Below are 23,443 nucleotides of genomic sequence, written 5' to 3'. Positions count from 1 at the left end.
CGATGAAGTAGAGCTGAATGTGTGTGCTAAGCACACACATTCAGCACTGCTTCATCAAGCCAATACAATGCATTAGCCAGTGCTGATTGGCCAGAGTACGGAATTCGGCCAATCAGCGCTGGCCAATGCATTCTATTAGCCCGATGAAGTAGAGCTGAATGTGAGTGCTAAGCACACACATTCAGCACTGCTTCATCAAGCCAATACAATGCATTAGCCAGTGCTGATTGGCCAGAGTACGGAATTCGGCCAATCAGCGCTGGCTCTGCTGGAGGAGGCGGAGTCTAAGATCGCTCCACACCAGTCTCCATTCAGGTCCGACCTTAGACTCCGCCTCCTCCGGCAGAGCCAGCGCTGATTGGCCGAAGGCTGGCCAATGCATTCCTATGCGAATGCAGACTTAGCAGTGCTGAGTCAGTTTTGCTCAACTACACATCTGATGCACACTCGGCACTGCTACATCAGATGTAGCAATCTGATGTAGCAGAGCCGAGGGTGCACTAGAACCCCTGTGCAAACTCAGTTCACGCTAATAGAATGCATTGGCCAGCGCTGATTGGCCAATGCATTCTATTAGCCCGATGAAGTAGAGCTGAATGTGTGTGCTAAGCACACACATTCAGCACTGCTTCATCAAGCCAATACAATGCATTAGCCAGTGCTGATTGGCCAGAGTACGGAATTCGGCCAATCAGCGCTGGCTCTGCTGGAGGAGGCGGAGTCTAAGATCGCTCCACACCAGTCTCCATTCAGGTCCGACCTTAGACTCCGCCTCCTCCGGCAGAGCCAGCGCTGATTGGCCGAAGGCTGGCCAATGCATTCCTATGCGAATGCAGACTTAGCAGTGCTGAGTCAGTTTTGCTCAACTACACATCTGATGCACACTCGGCACTGCTACATCAGATGTAGCAATCTGATGTAGCAGAGCCGAGGGTGCACTAGAACCCCTGTGCAAACTCAGTTCACGCTAATAGAATGCATTGGCCAGCGCTGATTGGCCAATGCATTCTATTAGCCCGATGAAGTAGAGCTGAATGTGTGTGCTAAGCACACACATTCAGCACTGCTTCATCAAGCCAATACAATGCATTAGCCAGTGCTGATTGGCCAGAGTACGGAATTCGGCCAATCAGCGCTGGCCAATGCATTCTATTAGCCCGATGAAGTAGAGCTGAATGTGTGTGCTAAGCACACACATTCAGCACTGCTTCATCAAGCCAATACAATGCATTAGCCAGTGCTGATTGGCCAGAGTACGGAATTCGGCCAATCAGCGCTGGCTCTGCTGGAGGAGGCGGAGTCTAAGGTCGGACCTGAATGGAGACTGGTGTGGAGCGATCTTAGACTCCGCCTCCTCCAGCAGAGCCAGCGCTGATTGGCCGAATTCCGTACTCTGGCCAATCAGCACTGGCTAATGCATTGTATTGGCTTGATGAAGCAGTGCTGAATGTGTGTGCTTAGCACACACATTCAGCTCTACTTCATCGGGCTAATAGAATGCATTGGCCAGCGCTGATTGGCCGAATTCCGTACTCTGGCCAATCAGCACTGGCTAATGCATTGTATTGGCGTGATGAAGCAGTGCTGAATGTGTGTGCTTAGCACACACATTCAGCTCTACTTCATCGGGCTAATAGAATGCATTGGCCAGCGCTGATTGGCCGAATTCCGTACTCTGGCCAATCAGTGCTGGCCAATGCATTCTATTAGCTTGATGAAGCAGAGTGTGCACAAGGGTTCAAGCGCACCCTCGGCTCTGATGTAGCAGAGCCGAGGCTGCACAAGGGTTCAAGCGCACCCTCGGCTCTGATGTAGGAGAGCCGAGGGTGCACTTGAACCCTTGTGCACCCTCAGCTCTGCTACATCAGAGCCGAGGGTGCGCTTGAACCCTTGTGCACACTCTGCTTCATCAAGCTAATAGAATGCATTGGCCAGCGCTGATTGGCCAATGTATTCTATTAGCCTGATGAAGTAGAGCTGAATGTGTGTGCTAAGCACACACATTCAGCTCTACTTCATCGGGCTAATAGAATGCATTGGCCAGCGCTGATTGGCCAGAGTACGGAACTCGACCAATCAGCGCTGGCTCTGCTGGAGGAGGCGGAGTCTAAGATCGCTCCACACCAGTCTCCATTCAGGTCCGACCTTAGACTCCGCCTCCTCCAGCAGAGCCAGCGCTGATTGGCCGAATTCCGTACTCTGGCCAATCAGCACTGGCTAATGCATTGTATTGGCGTGATGAAGCAGTGCTGAATGTGTGTGCTTAGCACACACATTCAGCTCTACTTCATCAGGCTAATAGAATGCATTGGCCAATCAGCGCTGGCCAATGCATTCTATTAGCGTGAACTGAGTTTGCACAGGGGTTCTAGTGCACCCTCGGCTCTGCTACATCAGATTGCTACATCTGATGTAGCAGTGCCGAGTGTGCATCAGATGTGTAGTTGAGCAAAACTGACTCAGCACTGCTAAGTCTCTGCATTCGCATAGGAATGCATTGGCCAGCCTTCGGCCAATCAGCGCTGGCTCTGCCGGAGGAGGCGGAGTCTAAGGTCGGACCTGAATGGAGACTGGTGTGGAGCGATCTTAGACTCCGCCTCCTCCAGCAGAGCCAGCGCTGATTGGTCGAGTTCCGTACTCTGGCCAATCAGCGCTGGCCAATGCATTCTATTAGCCCGATGAAGTAGAGCTGAATGTGTGTGCTTAGCACACACATTCAGCTCTACTTCATCAGGCTAATAGAATACATTGGCCAATCAGCGCTGGCCAATGCATTCTATTAGCTTGATGAAGCAGAGTGTGCACAAGGGTTCAAGCGCACCCTCGGCTCTGATGTAGCAGAGCTGAGGGTGCACAAGGGTTCAAGTGCACCCTCGGCTCTCCTACATCAGAGCCGAGGGTGCGCTTGAACCCTTGTGCAGCCTCGGCTCTGCTACATCAGAGCCGAGGGTGCGCTTGAACCCTTGTGCACACTCTGCTTCATCAAGCTAATAGAATGCATTGGCCAGCACTGATTGGCCAGAGTACGGAATTCGGCCAATCAGCGCTGGCCAATGCATCCCTATGGGAAAAAGTTTATCTCACAAAAATCACAATTACACACCCGATAGAGCCCCAAAAAGTTATTTTTAATAACATTCCCCCCTAAATAAAGGTTATCCCTAGCTATCCCTGCCTGTACAGCTATCCCTGTCTCATAGTCACAAAGTTCACATTCTCATATGACCCGGATTTGAAATCCACTATTCGTCTAAAATGGAGGTCACCTGATTTCGGCAGCCAATGACTTTTTCCAATTTTTTTCAATGCCCCCAGTGTCGTAGTTCCTGTCCCACCTCCCCTGCGCTGTTATTGGTGCAAAAAAGGCGCCAGGGAAGGTGGGAGGGGAATCGAATTTTGGCGCACTTTACCACGTGGTGTTCGATTCGATTCGAACATGGCGAACACCCTGATATCCGATCGAACATGTGTTCGATAGAACACTGTTCGCTCATCTCTAATTGCCTCCATTTTTGCAGCCATCCCCCTTGGAGGCATGCCATACCCACTTTTTCGTGATATGGGCAAACAATTTCAGGCCGTGACCCACAGATAAATCACATGATACCATCTAGTAGAGCTGTAAGTCTGGAGCACAAGTTACGTTGTGCAGATTTCTTTCTGTAGGATGTTGGTGAAAATTCTTAAAATTCTCATCCAATTTACTACTATTGCAGGTGTTCTGCTTCTAAATTCTTCAAGAAAATTGTGCAACATTACAGTCCTTTGGGAAAATACCCTTAGGCACAAGATGTCCAGTCGGTTATTCTAAAGCATGTGTTTACAAGCTTATATAATGCATGGGTATACTTCTAGGACTTGAGAGAACAAAGGGTCAGACCTATAAAATGTGTCTAAAAGAAGCAAAAATACAAAATGAAAGCTGTGCTGTGATTGGTTGTTATGGGCAGTTTTTCTTTTAGACAATTTCACAAAACTTCCTTAAAAATTTTGTAGTTCTACAAGTGCGTCTGTTCAGTGGTTGCCATCCCATCAAATGCAATATTGTGCAACGTTATCAACAGAGTTGAGCGATTGGGATCGGAAAAGATCGGATCCCAATCGGCGATCAAGTAAATTTCATGATCGTGATCGGGTTCCGATCCCGCCTAAAAAAGATCAGGAACGGGATTCTGATCCCAATCGCTCAACTTACCTGCACAGATCCGCTGCCGCTCGCTGTTCTTCTCGCTCCTCTCTCATTCACATGCCTTCAGAGCGCTGTGTGCGCCCCAGCCTCCCTAGGCTAGTGTTAGAGAGGCTGGGAGAAGGCGGGGCTTCTAGCTTAGGGGAGTGTGGGCGGGTACTGGGAGGGGAGACGTGAGTAATGCACTCACGTCTCCCCGCCCTGTACCTGCCCACACTCTCCTAAGCCACAACAAGCCTTGCCTACTCCCAGCATCTCTAACACTAGCCTAGGGAGGCGGGGGTGCACACGGCGCTCTGAAGGCATGTGAATGAGAGAGGAGCGAGAAGAACAGGGAGTGGCAGTGGATCTGTGCAGGTAAGCGGACACCATGGGGGACTAAGTAGCCGGCGGATTTTTTTTTAATCACTATACAGCGTGGAGTCCAAAAATTAAAACGTTCAATTTTTGGACTCCATGCTGTGTAGTGAATAGGATCGTTTTTAAAATCAGATCTTCGATCATTAAAAAAAATCCCATTGACTTGCACTAGGATCGGAATTGAGATCGGGTTCGAATGGAAAATGATCGGAAATCAGATTTTAAAAATGATCCTACAATCTCAAGATCGGCTCAACCCCAGTAATAAATGTATAAAGAGGTTGTACGAGATTAGAAAATACTGGTCTGATTTTATTTCCTAGAGACGCCATGCTTGTCTATGGACTGTGTCTTGTATTGTACCCTTATCTAAAATCTCATTCATCAGTTCATTCTCCTCAATAAACAAAAGGATTTTAACTCCACTTTGTACAGGGTATGTTTTGCCTCTCAGCCTTCTGTATATTCACTGTTTGTTCCTTTTGCACATAGATTTCCGATGACTGCACGGATGATTCTTCTGCACCCGAACACAGCAGTAATGAGGAAAATGTGGAGGAGCCGGGAACTCCAGATGTGGAAGTAGATCAAAACAGTGTGGAGTCCTCAGAATCTGTCACGAGTCACCTATCACCTTCTGACAACACATGCCCTGGCATTGGAAGGACTCGACGACTTTCAGACTTCCGTGCATGGTTTGCCGAAAATTTTCGACATTTTTCAGAATCTGAGGAAGGTAAATTACGTGAATTGTAATTATATAACTGTAGATATAGTTGTGTTTATATGAATATGGAATCTCATACATGGAATGTAAATTTTAATATATATTTGATGTGAAGGTCACATGAAATATACCACTATTCCAGATGCCATAAGATATGTAGGGATCTTCAAGTTATGTCTCTGTATGGGACTACTAATGTCTCAGAACCTGCGGCAACTGGTCAGCTGTATTTATGTGCTTCACCACTTGAATTGCGTTTCTCCCACTGTAGTTTATCGCAAAAATCACAAGCAACCTTGTCAGAAAAAATCATTAAGACTAGGTTCACATCTGCGCTTGTCTCTCTGTCATTCAGGTCCGATGGGGGACTCGAATGAAGGAGATCCAGACAGATGTTTCAGTGGTTACACTTCTTGATTTTCTAGACATCTGTATGCTGTCAATCATTGTTTACTTTCAGTGGATAAAAATCTGTCCATGGTCATGTGATGGACAGTTCATAGTCATGTGATGTACAGTCCATAGTCATGTGATGTCTCACAGATGCACAGCTCGTTACAAGACAGATGTCTGATTACTGTGCTGTGACTGTAACAAGCTGTGCACCATGACCATGGACTGTATATCACATGACTATGAACGGTCCATCACATGACCATGGACTGATTTTTATCCACTGAAAGTAATCAATGATTGACAGCAAGCAGAGATCTAGAAAACCTTGAGGAATTGATACAGAAAGATCTAGAAAGATATATTGAAAGATCGTGTAACTTTTCATTATACAAACAATAACATTTATTTGCTGAAATTACACAACCTCTTTAATGTCAAGATAACAGAGACACACATTGTGTCTTTTTACGCATTTTATAGACTGTACAGAAGGGGTTAAATGTCTGGGGTTTCTCAGTAGCTGTAGGTGTGGTGATATATATTGTACATTTGCTTATATTTGTATTTACGCATAAAATTCAGCACTTTATCAATACATTTTCTTAAAGACATATTTGCATAATGACAAATAACAATAATTATTATCTATGAGCTATTATTATATGTTCTGTATAATAACCGCTTTGATCTGCAGTAACATCTGTGTTGCGATCATATCCTGAGTCTTCCTGAATTAGCTCTCTCTAAGCTTCTCTTCTATGGCCATGTCTGCCTCCTAGTGGTGAAAATGTCTTGTATTTTCGTAGAGACTGTATTTGTGAGTGGATGTTTCTCTGGGAAACGTCTCAAACACTTTATGTGAAATTGCTGCTTATTACACCCAAGACAATAGAACTGGCTTGCGCTAGACTAGTGAAAGGTCTGTGTGTGCTGATTTTTTCTATTGATGCATATCTTTGCAGCAATGGCAAGGACAACACAATCCATAACAACAAAAAACTTTAAGAGGGCATTTACATGGCCAAAAATGAAGAGGAATTGATGCAGATTTCCACCTCAGATAATTCTTAATTTTTTGGCCTTCTTGTTCCCCATGGCAGAAAAACGAGGCAGAGCTTTCACTTACTGATCAGCCCCAGATGACCCCGGGAATCTGCGGCACGATAATGCTGGATGGCTATTTTTCAGCGTCCTGCTTCAATCGCTGCCCCCCATTGAAAACTATTTCAGGTTAAGGCCCCACGTTGCAGAAACACTGCGTTTTTTACTTCTGCAGAAACGCAGCAGAAAAAATCCTAGCATACTACAGTATTAGCATAGTGAATGAGATTCTGGTTAATCTCATCCACACACTGTAGAAAAGGAGATGCAGAAAAGCAGCCATTTCAGCAACATGTACGTTCTTTAAAAACGCAGCTTGTCAATTATAGTAGCGGAATCACAAGCATTTTCCCTATAGATTTAAGGGCCCCTTCACACTACGGTGCCTGATTCTGAACGTTAAAACACGGTCAGAATCAGCGTGTATAAAGCAGATCCCATTCATTTCAATGGGAGCTGGCATACGAGCGCTCCCCATTGAAATGAATGGGCTGCTTTTTACTCGGTGAGCTCTCCCATTGAAGTGAATAGGAAGCGCTCGCGCTCGCGTGTATGGCTCGGACTGAGCCGAGCACTGGACCCCTTCACACGGTGAGCCGTACACGTGAGCGCTTCCCATTCACTTCAATGGGAGCGCTCGTAGAGTAAAAAGCAGCCCATTCATTTCAATGGGGAGCGCTCGTATGCCGGCTCCCATTGAAATGAATGGGATCTGCTTTATACGCGCTGATTCTGACCGAGTTTTAACGTTCAGAATCAGTCAGCGTATCCGTAGTGTGAAGGGGCCCTAATAGGGGAAGAAAGAATGCACAGAAACGCACAGCAAAAACTCAATGAAAAACACTTTTTTGCTATGCTTATTTTTAGCTACCTTTCCAAACGTGGGAAATGCAGCACTGAATTGTGCACTGTGACAGTGCACTATCAGCTTTCCCAATGTGTGCCTGGGTGCAGGAGATATTGGTGCTGTTAGTGACTTATGGCACTGATATCTCTCCACGGTCAGAAGGGCGGAACTTACTGCCTAGTGTCAGTGTTCCCCCTCTGACTGTGCAAGGCTGTGTTAGAGTACAGTCGGGGGGGGGTTACAGCCCAGTGAAAGCTCCGAGCAGCAAGGTCCACCTTTCTGACGGTGAAGGAATATTGCTGCCAAAATTAATGGGATTGATATATCCTGCACTCGGGCACATACCATCAATGCTGACGGTGCACTGAATTCAGCACACTGTTGGCTTTCCAGCGGTATTTAAAACCACACGCGCGAGGAAAGGTCCTCTTTAAGGTAAGCCGCATCCAAATAAGGGTCCATTCACACGGAGTAAACGCGCACTCATTTTGCCACAATACACGTGTAAAGAATACACGTGTAAAAATAAGACTTCTATGACATTTTTTACACGTGTAAAAAAACGCGCCAATAAATGTGACGCGTTTTTTTGACGCATTTTTTCACACGTGTAAAAAAATGTCATTGAAGTCAATGGGACTCTTATTTTTACACGTGTATTCTTTACACGTGTATTGTATAATAACTGCAGTTTCTACGGAGAAAGGAAGTCCTGTGCATTGCCCATTAGGAATGAGAGGGGCCATGGTGGTTCCTTCTTCCATAGTACATGTAGGCATCGCCTTATATGCCCTTGGCTTTAAGGATTATTTAGCCTTTCTGTATTACATCATGCTATTTATTCTGTGACTAAATACATTAGAATAAATCTCCCTGATAGCAAGGATTTCCATTGTTATCGCCTATTGCTACAGGGGAAATACAGCAGCTATCCTCCCATAATAAGTTTTCTCGCTGGATTTTCAGCTCTCTTGGGTAGAGAATATACAATTGTCATAGATCAAATCTTAATCCGCGATTACCAAAGGATTCGGATGATGTGGGTGATGATGTGGGTCTTTCCAGTAATATTCAGATGGCAGTGAATCATGATTTCCTCTGCAGTCAGTCTGCCAATATAAATTGCTTGTCATTGATGTCTTGATAGGTATGTGCTATTTCTTAAGTCCTCTCAAGACAGTAATACCATATTACTCATGTCAATAATTGGCAGATAAATGGTGTTTTGTTACTGAATGAAATACCTGTTAAGGGACAAACATCATTTTCTCCTGTGTATTGACACACATCCGTGGTGTTCCTGCAGACAGTGCAATACAAACACAACACAGGGAGCAACACACAAAGGTTTCAGAGCTCATAACAAGCTGTTCCGGATGTCATGCTCATTGGCTTGAATAGGATTTATGTTCACAGCTGTGTCAAGATCTACTGTGCTGTGGTAAATTATTCCCAATAGGACTGGTGGCAGCTCAAGGTACCCTGGACGGAAGTCAATCACTTATATAGGTGATGGTCTAGTTCGCATACATACAAGTATATGGAATATGCATCATAGTGAATATCATTCTTCATAAGGTAACCAAAATTAAAAAATGTATTAACGGCTACATAAAACATATGGCTACAAAGTATCAGGACATCAATTAAAGTGTATATGAGCTTGTTGGACATCCCATTCCAAAACCATAGGCTTTAATGTGTTGTTGTACCCTCTTTAGCCACTATACCAGTCAATATTCAGGAATTAAGGAGTACCTACAATTATAAACTAACTAAATATGTACAAAATGTACATGTGAATATAAGGAAATGTGTAAAATATAATATCAAAGGAACTGGTTACTTTTTTTAGTTATCAGACTGAGCTACTTTTTACATAGGAATCTATGAAGAGGGGAGGTGCTCACAAATAGTCTCAGCTTCTAAACTTTGCTACACAGTGAGTCGGGGAGCTCTTTTAACATTGCTATGTTTCAAGCTAAAACTCTATAACTACAAAGAATAAAACAATAAATCAATGAACGGTCTCTTCCTCCCCCTCCCCTCTCCATAGATTTCTTGGTCTTGGTAATATGGTCATCTACTGTTCCTGTTTTGTAGGTGGAAGATGGATTCACAATAAAACTTCCAATATTCCCAGCAACACAGGAAGCTGGATATGGTTGCTGCTAACATGAGATGTCCTAAAACCAAAAATGCAATGAAGACATTCTTTATTGACAATATATTGACATCGTCTTGACATGTATACACTGTACACATGTATTACTGCCTGAGAAGGCTAATAGATCAGGAGGGAGAGCATAGTAAAATATATATTCATTGTACTCCTGGACATCTCCGGCAGCTCCTATATTCGGCTTCTTTTGCCATTGGAAAAGGTTCTAAACAGGAAATATATTAGAGCTCTTATGATTCCCACCTGGAACACCATACATAGCTGGTACAAAAGTATGCATAACTGGTACTGTATGATAACATATGGTCAAAAATATGGCAACACACAGAGCCTCAGAGTACATGTACAGAGTACCGTATGTTACCAATTTATGACCATTTAAACTCTGATCTGGTTTATTACTTTAAGCTGCAAAATAGCCACAAAAGTTTGTTATTAAATACATGATTGTCATCTCACGAATTAAAGGGGCTTTCTGGGATTTTTTTTAAGGCCATAAACATCTGAATAATTGGGTGCTGACATCTGGTCCCTACATGGATCAGGTCTGCAATGCTCGTACTATGATACACACAGAGATATAAGCAGATAGATCCATAAACTTTATAGTAACTGACACCATTACTGCAGCATTGATATCAATGGGAGCTGAGCTGCAGTTACAGCACCCAACCACTATACAGTGTATATAGCTATCGGTGTCTGCCTCTAGACAACACAAAATTATAAGTAAAAGATGTCCCAGAATGATTATTTTGTTGGGAATACAAGTATTACTACACCAGACATATCAGGAGGTATAAATTGTACCCATGTACCCTGTAGGTAGTTTATTAAATGTGCACTTTGATGTATCTTTGCACACATGCACACACCCACACATACTAAACTGCAAAATGTTCCTGAAATCTGATTAAAGGGCATGGTTGTACGACAGAGGTTTTACATTAACACTGTGCATTCATAACTATTTGTACGCCTGCTGATATCAATTTGCACCAATTAACACTATGTAACAGCCGCAGATAACAGGGAAGGGTAGCAGCCAGATGACAAGCATGCTTGTGAATTCTATCTAGATGTAACACTGTAGCCAGGTCCTCCCGGTCCTATATTTATGCTTACTGACATATGCTAATAATTGTCCCTTGGGATATTTCTATGTTGTACATAGTAATAATCTGTAACATGGGATAGTGTGAGCGCTACATGACAGAGAGGAAAGCAGCACATAGTGTCAGTGACCATGCGGGTGAATACTACTTATTGCTGCTGCTGAGAGTGCTTTACCCTTTCGCCTCCTTTCCGAGATCATTCTGTTTACATATACAGAGATTTGCTTTTAAGAGCTCAGTGTTCTCCAACTCCCACCCCTTATGTATGTCATTGTGCTTGTAGGTGGTTATTATAACCAGCCAAAAATTACCAGGACATCAAAAACAGAGAACAGTACTAAATGCTAAATTACTAAATGATTCATGTCTGACTAAAGCAGTATGTAAATATATACAGCAGGGAGTAGAGGGCTATGATTAGTACATGTATACCAGCTAGTATAAAAAATAATCATAAAACTTAATAGACCTGTATGTACATGCAACGAGTCAAACACAAGAGCAGAATTCATAGTATCAATAACAATACACTTAATATATGAGAAAAAAAAATCAGAACCAACAGGACTGATAAAGGCCGTATGAAGAAGCAGATGGGAATCGCACCTTGCGGCTTAATCCTCATTATAAGAATATTTATGTCAGGGGATAATCATACACATTAGGGAGAGTGTGTGCCTACATAGGCGTACGGAGACTTACAAGTCATTCCTGCTCCGCTAGGGATTCTGGGTAAAAAATATGCAAATCTATTCTCCAGGATGTAATTAGGAGAACAATGCCTCTGTATGCTGCCCTCTAGAGACAGCCCCCTTAACATCATGCATAACTCCCTTAATAAGCCTACTGACATGATGCGGGGTTTATTGCCAAATTAGTATTTCTATTCCAAAAGGAACAGATTCCCAGTTGTGGACAGCGCTGTTTCGGTCTTTTGGACCTCCTCAGCATAGCGCGGGGATACTAATTTGGCAGAGTGAGAGACTATAGACCAGGGTCAGGGGATAATTATACACATTAGGAAATGAAAGTCGGCTCAAGTTCACACTATATAGCACTTGTTTGATTATTATTTTTTGTATATTACCAGTAATTGTATTGTTATACTATGAATTCTGCTTGTGCGTTTGACTGGGTGCATGTACATGGGGGTCTATAAAGTTCAGATTTATGATTTTTTTAATGTTTTTTTGTGGTTTTATGAATTAGAGTAATTGTAAATAATTTGACCATACTTTTGCTCTACATATTTTTGTGGTTAGTATAACGTTTTACTGTATGTTCTCCACCTATTGCTGTTTGTGTCCTTTCGAAATGGCAAAGGATTATGGAAACTTTCTTACAATAAAATGATGGTTTACGCCTCCACACCAAGTAATGAACGAGGAGTAATATGGATGAGGTATGTCTCAGCATATTCTACACTACAGTACTGAAAATGGTCCTATGTCAAGCACTTTCCCGTGGTAGTCTTTCCAATGGATGCAGTCTAATACCTGTCAGTCTCTTAGTAGCAGCTGGGTTGGGCATTATAAAACTGATAAAAACTTAATTTTAGCTTGTAAAACAATGGACCTTATGCTGTTTTCAGTACAACACCCAGCAGGACACTTATTTTTCAGTGTTCTACAGGACTTTGATCTCTGCCTCCTATTGAATTCAATGAGAGGGAGATTCGAGGAAGAATTTGACACTGATTCTCCTCAAAATCAGCACCAAATTCTACCGTGACCAATTCCATCATTCACTGACCGAAAGCTGCATTATTTGCTTGTTATACAGTGGAGCTGCACCCTAGTCCCTGTTCACTCTACGTGTCTAATCTAGACAATATTACACTTCTCCTTCCTCACCTAGTAGAGAGAACAAGCTTTTGCATGAATCATTGCCTTTGCTGCTATGATCACTTATTTCAATCAATCAATCATGATCAATTATTTTATTAGATACAAATTTTTCTTGCATTTCTATGTTTGGATAACATATTCAATGTATTGTAGCTGCATCTTACTCATTCTTCATCTTTGAAATCCTACTCATATCACTAATCCCCAAATGATCCCATTCTGATGCATCCCAGGTCCGCCACCAATCTCTGGCACACACAGGAATAGACAGCTCAGGTGCTCACTAGGTAAGGTGGATCACCACTGCAGCCAGCGATCAGCAGGGTGGTCATTTCCTCTGCATGAAGAAGGTAGAGACTAGCAGGGTATATGGGAAATGTTTGGATGAGAGTGATGGGAGGATTAAGTATGGCGACTGCTCTGAAGCAGAGCAGACACACTAGCTGCCAGGTCTGTGTGCTATTGCCAATTTGCCTCCCTAAAAAATGGAATAAAAAGTGATCAAAACATCATACATTCCCCAACATGGTGTCAGTAAAAATTACACATTGTCCCACATAAAAAAACACCTTACAACCTCTGTACACTGAAATACAACAAAGTTACAGGTGACAGAATATGGTGATTCAAAAAAAATGTTTTTCTTCTATACATTGAATTTTTGTAGTTATTAAAACATGAATAAAACTATATAACTTAGGTATCACCGTGATCGTACTGACCCGAAGAATAAAGCTAACATAGCATTTTTACTGCACAGTGGGAGCTTTAAAAATAGACCCTTAAGAAAATGGCGGTACTCCATTTTTTCTTTTCAATTCCACCTCATACTGAATTTTTTTTAAATTTCCCAGTACATTATACAGAATAATACATGGCACCATTTTGAAGTACAACTTCCTTCATCATATGACTACATAAACAGAAAAACTAGAAATTCATGGCTTTTGGAACACAGGGAGTAAAACATGAAAACACAAAAATTAAAAATGTATGCGTCATGTAAGGGTTACCCCAGTTCACATCTGCGTTTGGGATCTGTTCGAGGAGTCCGCTTGGAGACCCCCAGAACAGTAACCTACACACATAGAAAAGCGGTTACCAGGGAAAACACACGGACCTCATAGACTATAATGGGGTGCGTGTGGTTTCTGCTTGGTTTCCGCACGAAACATGCAGAGAGAAAAGTGCAGACACCAAGCGGAAACCACACGGACCCCATTATAGTCTATGTGGTTTCTTAGCTAATCGCTTTTTAATTAGTATAGGTTTCTGTTCAGGGAGTCCGCTTTGGAATACCAAATGCAGATGTGAACTGGGCCTTAAAATGGTGCAGAGGTATCACAATACACCCAGGCCCCCCTGCCATATAAAACACGCCATTATTATAAATGGGACACGTTACAGATTTTGTATTAGAGTCCAGGAGCTTCACATTACGTGTGTATGTTTGTTGTGAAAGCACTGGGTATGACAACCACTGAAAAACTGTTATCATACAACTGAGTCATCATACTGTCATGGTTTCCATTGTATCACCATGCGATGCCATCATGTTGTCTATTATTGGCAGTACTTCCCAGTGTCCTTGAGGAATGAGCGCTTCGTGAAATGTTTAAGTCTCCTGGAGGTGATCCTGGGCTTGAACTCTCACACACAGATTTCTGAACATTATGATATAAGGGCGTATCATCTTCTATTTTAGGCCTACTGGCATTTTAAGAGATTGTGAGATGATGGGCATTTTATATCAACATCCCCTATAACTAAAAATTCCAATGTTTAGTAAGATGGATTGTCGGAGGGAAGGAATGTCTCTGCGTTCTCTGCGATGTCTTGTTGCAGAAGTGTCAGCTTCCTTTATCAGTGCTTATAGCACAAAATATATCATATATCCAGTCTCGTGAACAGTCTTCTGCTCAAAAAAACATCCCGTGTGTATTAGAATGATCTATGTGTATGGCGCAAGATTTTCCATCAAGATCTTGCCCTATAGCTCAATTTATCTTCTGTGTTTGGCAGCTAAGTAGTTAAAGACTAAGTTTGCTAATGCTGTTTAGAGGCAGAAATTTTGGCAAGAACTTGCATAGTTTCCAGCAAGGCCCATTATAAAAAGATTCTCTTCCTGCTGCTTTTTTTAACATTGGGTTAGGGTTTCACAGTTGAAAATTGTACATTTTGCGGTTTGGAGCTCGCTTCTTTCTTTCATTGGCAATATTCCTGGCTGAGAATCATTAACATGGTTTTTATCTGTTACTTTTAAGGAAGTGAAGAAGAACTTTAATGTAAACATCTTGTGTACCCTGACTTTAGATGTCTTAGTGATACGACACGGACAGGACACGGTTCGGTCTAAGACTATGACTAAAAGTATAATGGAGTCTCAGTATATCCACGGAGATTTTTGTTGACACTTGTGTTTGTAAAAACTTAAGCCTTAAAGGGACGTGCACCTTTTTGATTTTATGGTGAATGCCCTCAATATTACTTGGAAATATGAGTAGCCAACAATGGTATCTACTGACACCTCAAGCACATCTCTGAATAAAAAGTTGCACATACCCCTTTATAGTGTAACACTTCAATATTATGCCATGTTCTATAGTTAATTCATTCAGTAATATTAGGGGATAAGTGCACAAGCAACGAGTCTGAAGTCTGGACAAAGATAGGCACATTTATATCTAGATTTACAATTATCTTGTGAACCTACACAATAGGTTGTGGCTTAAGCTGCAACAATGTTCATTTCAATTGTGTCACAATTCTGGTGTAAGGGTCTGTCTGAGTGTAAGTCTGCTAATAAGTGGTTCTATATATCGCTGGAAAGCCGACAGTGTGCTGAATTCAGCGCACTGTCGGCTTTCCAGAGGTATATAGAACTGCCTTTGTCCAAACCCATGAAAGGTCCTTTTTAATCCTAGCAGGCTTCGGGCCTATATGTTACTGCTGGCACAGGCTTTGGGCCTATATGGTAACATACCAGACCACGTGACATCTGGGCATTACCATATAGGCCCGAAGCCAGCTAGGATTAACATTGGATCCCGGAGAGGTAAGTTATAGAGATGAGCGAGTACTGTTCGGATCAGCACGCTCGCATAGAAATGAATGGACGTAGCCGGTACGCGGGGGGTTAAGCGGCCGGCCGCCGTCAAAGCGGAAGTACCAGCTGCATCCATTCATTTCTATGGAGCGTGCTGTTCGGATCGGCTGATCCGAACAGTACTCGCTCATCTCTAGTAAGTAACATTGTTTATTATGTTCCCTCATCCCCCCTGGGGCTCCGATCATTATACTCGGGGGTCTGAAAAGACCCCCGAGTATAATAATAGCGGCAGTGGGATCGTGGCCTGGCCCGGGCCTATTCACTGCCGGCCTCTGCAGCCTATAGTACAAGGGGAAGCGGGGGCGGCAGTGATCAGGTCCGGGGAGGTTGGTAAATAGGCCGCTACCTGCTGGAGATACTCCTGCAGGTAGCAGCCTATTATAAAACAAAAAAAATGTTATTATACGTACCGATCACGGTGCTGCTGCTCCCGCTGCCTCCGTGATCCTCTTCTTTCAGCAGACATCAGACGTCTATGTATCAACGTAGGTGGTGTGATGACATCGCCTACGCTGATATGTAGACGTCTGAACCAGCGCACGGAGAGCGGCAGCTCTCCTGCGCTGGTTCAAAGAAAAAAAACAAAGGAAAAGAAAAGAAGAAAAAAATTGCCCGGGCTGCCACCCCCATTAGAGGTGCGGCGCTGGGTCCGGGCCACGCCACAGGGCCCCGCTGGGTGCGGGGCCCTGGGCGGTTGCCTGGCTCTCCCAGCCCTGGATCCGCCCCTGGAGTCACCATTAGGGCCCGCTCACACGGAGTAAACGCGCGTGTAGGGAGCCTTCATACAGAGTTTACAGTCCGCTCATTCTGAACGTAAACTCGATCAGAGTGAGCAATAGGTAAAAATGTCTCCCATTGATTTCAATGGGTAGGCGCGTATGCCGGCACCCATTGAAGTCAATGGGATCTGTTTTTTACGCCGCCCACTCTGATCGAGTTTACGTTCAGAATGAGTGGAGCGTACACTCTGTGTGAAGGCTCCCTATTTTGGCAAAATACACGTGTAAAAAATACACATGTAAAAAGAAGACTCCCATTGACTTCAATTACATTTTTTTACATGTGTAAAATGTCATTGAAGTCAATGGGAGTCTTCTTTTTACAAGTGTATTTTTTACACGTGTATTTTGCCAAAATACACGTGCGTTTACTCCGTGTGAACAGGCCCTTAGATCGTGTTACCTGTGAAAAGAAGGCTCTCATGAATATTCTGATAGAAATTAACATCTAAACAAGGTAATACTAGCTAAATTATATATATTAGGGGAATATTTACATAATCAATAAAAAATATGTCATGTTGCTTTATTGCAGATGATGGCTTGGAAGGAATTGAATCAATGACTTCAGAACTTGCACAGGATTTATTTAGTATCTTACTGAGAGAGCACCAGCATATTCCTTAGCATTGTACAGAGAGAATATTTAGACATGTCAGTTCCTATTTGGAGTGGATTTTCAATGGCATGTTTTTGATTCTCTTACACATTACAGAGTTGTTGCAATTTTCCATTTTTCCAAATATGAAATAAAAATCTGTTTGTGATGCAGACATAACCTTCACCTTCTTCAATTTTTAAGACTTCTACATGGTGACCATAGTAAGCTCTTCTCTCATCCTGTTCTTTCCTAGTGCATTATCTTTTCATAGGAATGTTGTAAACTCTTTAGTAATTTATCATACAGAGCCTTGTTGGTATACTTTTCTTGTCACTTCTGTAAAATATTAATGTTCAATTTTCTTATCTAAAAAACAAAATGTCAACTGTAGTCTGACAATATATATATTGATTTCTTACAGTGGTTGCCCCATTTGACTATACAGTCCTTTGACCCAATATTCTCTCTGTGCAATGTACAGACCTGTCAGATTCTTTAAAAAGATATACACTTTGTAGTCTCTCTTGCTTTGGATAGATCATGAAGTTTCTTAAGTGTATTCCCATCAAGAAACACCTGTCTTGCAACTGCATTAAGTGAAGAGGTGTCCACACCTGAGTGGCTTTCTCCATTTACTTCTAAAGAACTTCCAAGAATAGCCAAGCCCCTTTAATGCGGAACCCCCTTTAATATCATATCACTTTCTTTTAAGAGTACTATACTAATAAGATACAGCAGGAACGGACTATAGCACTGATTACTGTCAGCAGTGACTTCTGATAAGAACCGCAGGGGTTGTTGAAGAACAGAGGTAAGGCCCCGCCCATGATTAAAACAGTGGCTGGTTATTCCATAAAGATTATTAAACCTATAAGTCTTATATCCTAGATATAATAACTACAAAACATTGGTAGTGGGCAGGATAGCTAGCTTAGCTAGGGAGACAAGGGGGGGGGGGACCATAGTAGTGGGTGGGATAGATAAGCTATTGAGACAGGGAGGGGGTGTAACAGAGTGAGAGAGGAAGGGGAACAGTGAGAGGGAGGAAGTGTGGAAGGTAAACAGGAAACTACATAGCAGGAAGCTAACACCTAGTAAACAAATGCAGAAGATACCAGGAGCTCCCACAAAAACCCAGATATCACTCAAATACTGCTAAAAGTATATGGGTGTACTCTTAACCCAAATAATAGCACCTTGAAAAAAAATTCCCTGGACAATCCCTTTAATCAAGGTTTCCATTTTCCACTTTAGAACTTCTTATATTGTAGCAGGATTTAATGACAACCATTTTTCTTTATATGACAGATGACTGGAATAAGAACTGATTATACTATACATACATTGAGCACACTACGTTCGGGAGTGTTCCCCTGGGTTTATTTTATACATCAAAAACTATTCTTAGAGCAAGATATGGTTTGTCTGTGTTTATGTATGCTTTGGTGAACATATGTCAGTAGCTGGGGTGCCAATTAATTATTATAATTTGGTTTGATGAACCCTCTTGAGAGTGGAAGATTTTAAAAAAATGGAAGGGGGGGAGGGAGTATAGCAAAGTGTATCAAACTTTTGACTGGGCCCCACACATTATAATACTCCATGCCCCCACACAGTATACTGCACCCTTCGCTGGCCCCCACGTGAGACTCTTTATTTACTCATACACAGTATAGTGTCCCCTATACTGGCCTTTACAGTTTATGGCAGCCTTTAAGGGCCCCTACACCGTATACTGCCCCTTTACAAGCCCCTACGCAATATGTTGCCCTTTTACTGGCCCCACACAGTATACTTTCCCTTTTATTGGCACCCACACAGTATATTTTGTCCCCATTATTAGTCCTTATACAGTGTACTGCCCCCTTTACTGTTCCCCACATAGTAAATTTCTGTTTATTGGTCTGCATTCCATATATTGCCCATTTACAGGCCATAGATCGCAACAGGAATGGGTGTATATTGGGCTTTACCGTATTTTCCGGACTATAAGGCGCACATAAAATACTAGAATTTTCTCAGAAATTGCAAGTGCGCCTTATAGTCCAGTGCGCCTTATATATGGATCTGTCCTACCTCTAATGGAAGTTGCAGAAACTCAATTTGAAGCTGTCTCTTCCCCAATACAACTGGTTGGGTCCCGGTCGTGCTGTCGCTGGTCTCTCCGCCGCGCCGAAGTGACCGCTCCGTGACTGCTGCACTCTGTGGCGCGATGTTAGGACAGCGTCCGGCCATGTTGGCTGCTGGCCGTGCCCCCTCGCTGCCTTACGTGTTCTTCACAGCAGTCTGTTGTGTGGGCGGGGCCTGGGCCGCAGCCCCACCTAATTTGTGTCACACTGGAGAGCTGGGAGCGCATCATCCCCCGGAGCTGCTGCTGCTTCTGTCCCCTGTGTCTCACACAGAACAGAAGCAGCAACAGGCGCCTTATAGTCCGGTGCGCCTTATAGTCCGGTGCGCCTTATATATGAACCTAGATGCCTTAGCAGGCTTTTATTGCAGGTGCGCCTTATAGTCCGGTGCGCCTTATAGTCCAAAAAATACGGTACTTACTGGAACAATCTAGTAGGTATCGGCCTATTTTAAAGAAAAAAGCCAAAAAGAAGCCCATAAATGTGTAGTCCCATCAGATCCCTAGGACTCCATGTGTGGGTTACATTATGGTACCATTGCAACCCTGTAAACAGGTAGTAGGGGGCCAGGCTGCTTAATGTCATGGGTTCCATAGTAACGGCTTTGGCTGCTACTGTGGTAGTTCTGTGACTGGAGTATGAGAATATGTCCTGTGAAATGAATATACTTAGAATATTGGGACAGACATACTAATACTGTCAAAAAGTTAGACTAAACCATCTTAAATTGTGCCAGAATGATCTGTTGCATTATTATTACTGTATACCTTTAGGACGGGCCACGTGGTGTAAATGCTGCGATTTACCCCGGCAAAAAATGCTGAATTTTACAGTCCCTGCAAAGTGGATGGGATTCTAGCACACATCCACATATTGCAGAAAAGTATGTGCAGCAGAAATTGTGGTTTTGGAAGTCGCAGCATGTCAGTTATCCCTCTGACAGCTCTGGCAGTTTCCCTATAGGTATAACTGAAGCAGAAAGTCCACAGAAGAAACCTTTGCGGACTGTCTATGAAAAGCGCTGTGGGAAATACCGTGGTGTGTTTCTTCCACGGTTCTTTCGCTTCTTAGCTGCAGTCTGCTACATGGGCCCTTAGCCGCACATGGTCCATGTTTGCTTTTCAGGAAGCCGTGCTGCTTTCCAGGGATACCACATTCCATTTTCCGAAAAGTCCTAAAAGTATCTAATACACTTAATAAATATGTATACTGGTGCAAACAAATACGTAATGGCTATATATTTACTATGCAGTATTTCTATCTATCCCCATCATGTAAGAATGCTTCTTATTTTGGTGTTAACCTTAGTGTTAGTGTGAATACTACATGTCCGCCCTGAGCGGACATGATGGATGATATGAAGCCTCTTTTTAGTAATGAAGCAGTCACATGCTATTTATACTATTTCCTAACTTTCCGCTCCCTGTGTACTGCCTGAAGATTCCAGGCCTAGTGCTGGAGGAGCAGATGTCTCTACAGCACTGTGAGGGTAACTAAAGCAAATATGTAAGTGGGACACTGCAATACATGGGGTATAAATCAGAGTCATCTTATGGTCAAAAAGCATGTTCAACCTTTGATAGACAGAATTAACCCTAAATGAATCTGTAGGCGCATATTATATTATGAGGTTTCCTCATTGAGCCTCGCCTTAACTGGATGGAAATGGAACAAGCTTATTTATAACCCTCCTGACTTCTGATAGCGGAAAAAGGGACACTGGTCTGTTGTGCACGCTGTGCTTCATGGCAGACCTATGACTCTGAGCAGTCCTTTCTGTCTGGGTACAGACATAGTGGCATACATAGGATAGCATATTGATAGCAACATGCCCCCATATACAACGAGAGACACAGGTTTCCCCATATACAGTATCATCCACATGCTACTCGTATACAGGGTAACGCTCACTGTATATTAAACCCTATATAGCTGACACTTACAAACGGTATCCACATGCTACTTATTTACAGGGTAGATACTGTGTATGAGTAGCATGTGGCTGTCCTTATTAAAGTGATAGCCTCATAGGAATTAAAATACAATGGGAGTTACAGTGCCTGTTCCCTGTCACATGCCCTTGAGTGCCCCAGGGGTCTCCTATGTTTATTGTGTGTGTATTGTGTCTTATATTTTCTTTTTATATGGTAAAGCACTTGCACTCTATTTCTTGCTAGTGTTGTATTTCAGTCTTGTAACTTGGTGGCAGCTTCATCTGTAAGGATGGATCTGTGCAGTGTGTTGGAGCAGGGACTTCCACGCTATAAGGGTAGGAACTATGGACCCAGACACCATTCCACAGGAGACGTCCATGGAACACTCCTCCATGAGAGAAGCACAACTTAATAAACATGGGTATTTGGTACCAGAATGTCTTTGGGGGATACACCTATTGGAGCAGTTGGGTCACCTTGGTGTTCAGCAGTGCAACATTTGAGAAAAATTCATACCTGGCCGTGCAGGGCTATTTGCAGAGACAGTGTTGAATTGCATACAGATACAAATTTTGAGTAATAGAAATATTATATAAAAATATTAAATAAAAAAACTAGCAATACTTCAGGAATAGCCTCCACTGACCGTGTCAACCACTTGCCTAGTACGCTAGCATGTTACTGTGCAGCCATGGGAAAGTGTTTCCCTGCAAGGGACAGAAGAATGCTTAGTAGCTGTGACAGACCTGGGAACAGCAAGTCAAATGTAAAATGCTGAAAATATCCCATTGCCACTGGAACTTCTGGAATGGATTCTGTCTCTAGATCGCAACTTCCAGAGAGCACCATTGGACTTTTATTATTGAGTGCCAGGAGAGAACGGACAAGCTGGTTTGTTTGCTGTTTATCTTTTGTTAAAGGGACAGTAACCATTAAAAAATTAACCTCTTAACTAAAGTGCTTCAGGTTGTAACAATCCTTATGTATGTGGCGTTCTTGACAGGGCATCCAACTACCTACCTCACAGCCCCATATGCAGTCACAGATTGTACTGGTCAGATCCTCTAGAAAGCAAAACTTTTGCCATTATTGCAGCCTCCCAGAGAGCCTTTTGGGACTTTGATGGACAGTGTAAGGGAAAAGCTTGAGAGTATATAACTGCATGTATTTAATCAGTACAGAAGACTATAATTCCACTAGTTCACAAGAGCTTGCAGCCACAATGCGACTCTAGTTTTGCAATGCTACTGCACATGACGGACGACATAGCACTGTATTGCTCACTATCAATGTAAAGAATAAGGACAGTCTCATCTGGCACATTTATGGCATATACACACAATACACCATTAACATGCAATAGATTTGGAACCCGTCACTGGGACTCCCATAGAAAATAATGGAGAGGGTCATACAGCTACTTCTCCATTGTCTGTCTAACAAAGACATACATAACCGGTAGAGGGGGAGATTTATTAAGACCAGTATTTCCTACACCAGTCTTATTAAAGGTCCCAACTAGCTTCAACCTCTTAATAAATCAGTCACCTTCCTGTTGTGCTCCTTTTATTCTCTATACAGCCTAGAATGCTGTGATGTACCTCAGTCAAGACCTCTATAGTAATTCAGACGCCAGACCGTACCTCAACATTAATATAGGCTGTAGACCAGATCCCTAAATTAATCCAGACTAGACACTTAAAGAAAAATGTTTTGGAAATCCTTTACATGTTCTTGCAAAATGCACATTACGTGTAACAGACCTTTCAGTATTTTTGGTTGCCAGTATTGTGGCCTGGTATGTTGCATGAATTCTTTGTTTTAAGGAGATATATACCCTTCCGTATTCACTAGCATTTTAAATGTTTTTGCATGTTTACTATTCTTATGCAGTATCTTTAAATGTGTGCATTGTTTTTCTATTGTTTACAAAAGTATTCCACCAAAGATGTCACTATATAGGCATAATATGCCGTCTCTTTTCCACAGCCTCCCACTATAAAAAAAAAAAAAAAAGTATAGGGGAGATTTACTAAGCGATGTGCCACATTGTACCCTGCTCATCCACGTTTGCAGTGGATGAGCAGGGTACAACCCATCTACCCCAGGAAGCTACATAGTTACATAGTT

At 42.7% G+C, this 23,443-nt stretch overlaps 1 protein-coding gene across 2 annotated transcripts in view; it reads left to right on the top strand.

The window, feature by feature from the left end:
• The window catches only part of ARHGEF25 (Rho guanine nucleotide exchange factor 25), a 266,626-nt gene that overhangs the window by 55,634 nt on the left and 187,549 nt on the right, over window positions 1-23,443 (top strand). For both annotated transcript variants that reach the window (XM_075265638.1, XM_075265637.1), the window contains exon 2: window positions 5,039-5,282. In XM_075265638.1, the coding sequence (XP_075121739.1) occupies window positions 5,039-5,282 (244 nt within the window). The remainder of the gene's footprint in view (window positions 1-5,038; window positions 5,283-23,443) is intronic.

The sequence above is a fragment of the Leptodactylus fuscus genome, chromosome 2 (genome assembly GCF_031893055.1).
Source record: "Leptodactylus fuscus isolate aLepFus1 chromosome 2, aLepFus1.hap2, whole genome shotgun sequence".
NCBI classification, from domain to species: domain Eukaryota; kingdom Metazoa; phylum Chordata; class Amphibia; order Anura; family Leptodactylidae; genus Leptodactylus; species Leptodactylus fuscus.
Note: the sequence above shows the minus strand (reverse complement) of the source record. Positions and strands in the feature narration are given on the sequence as shown.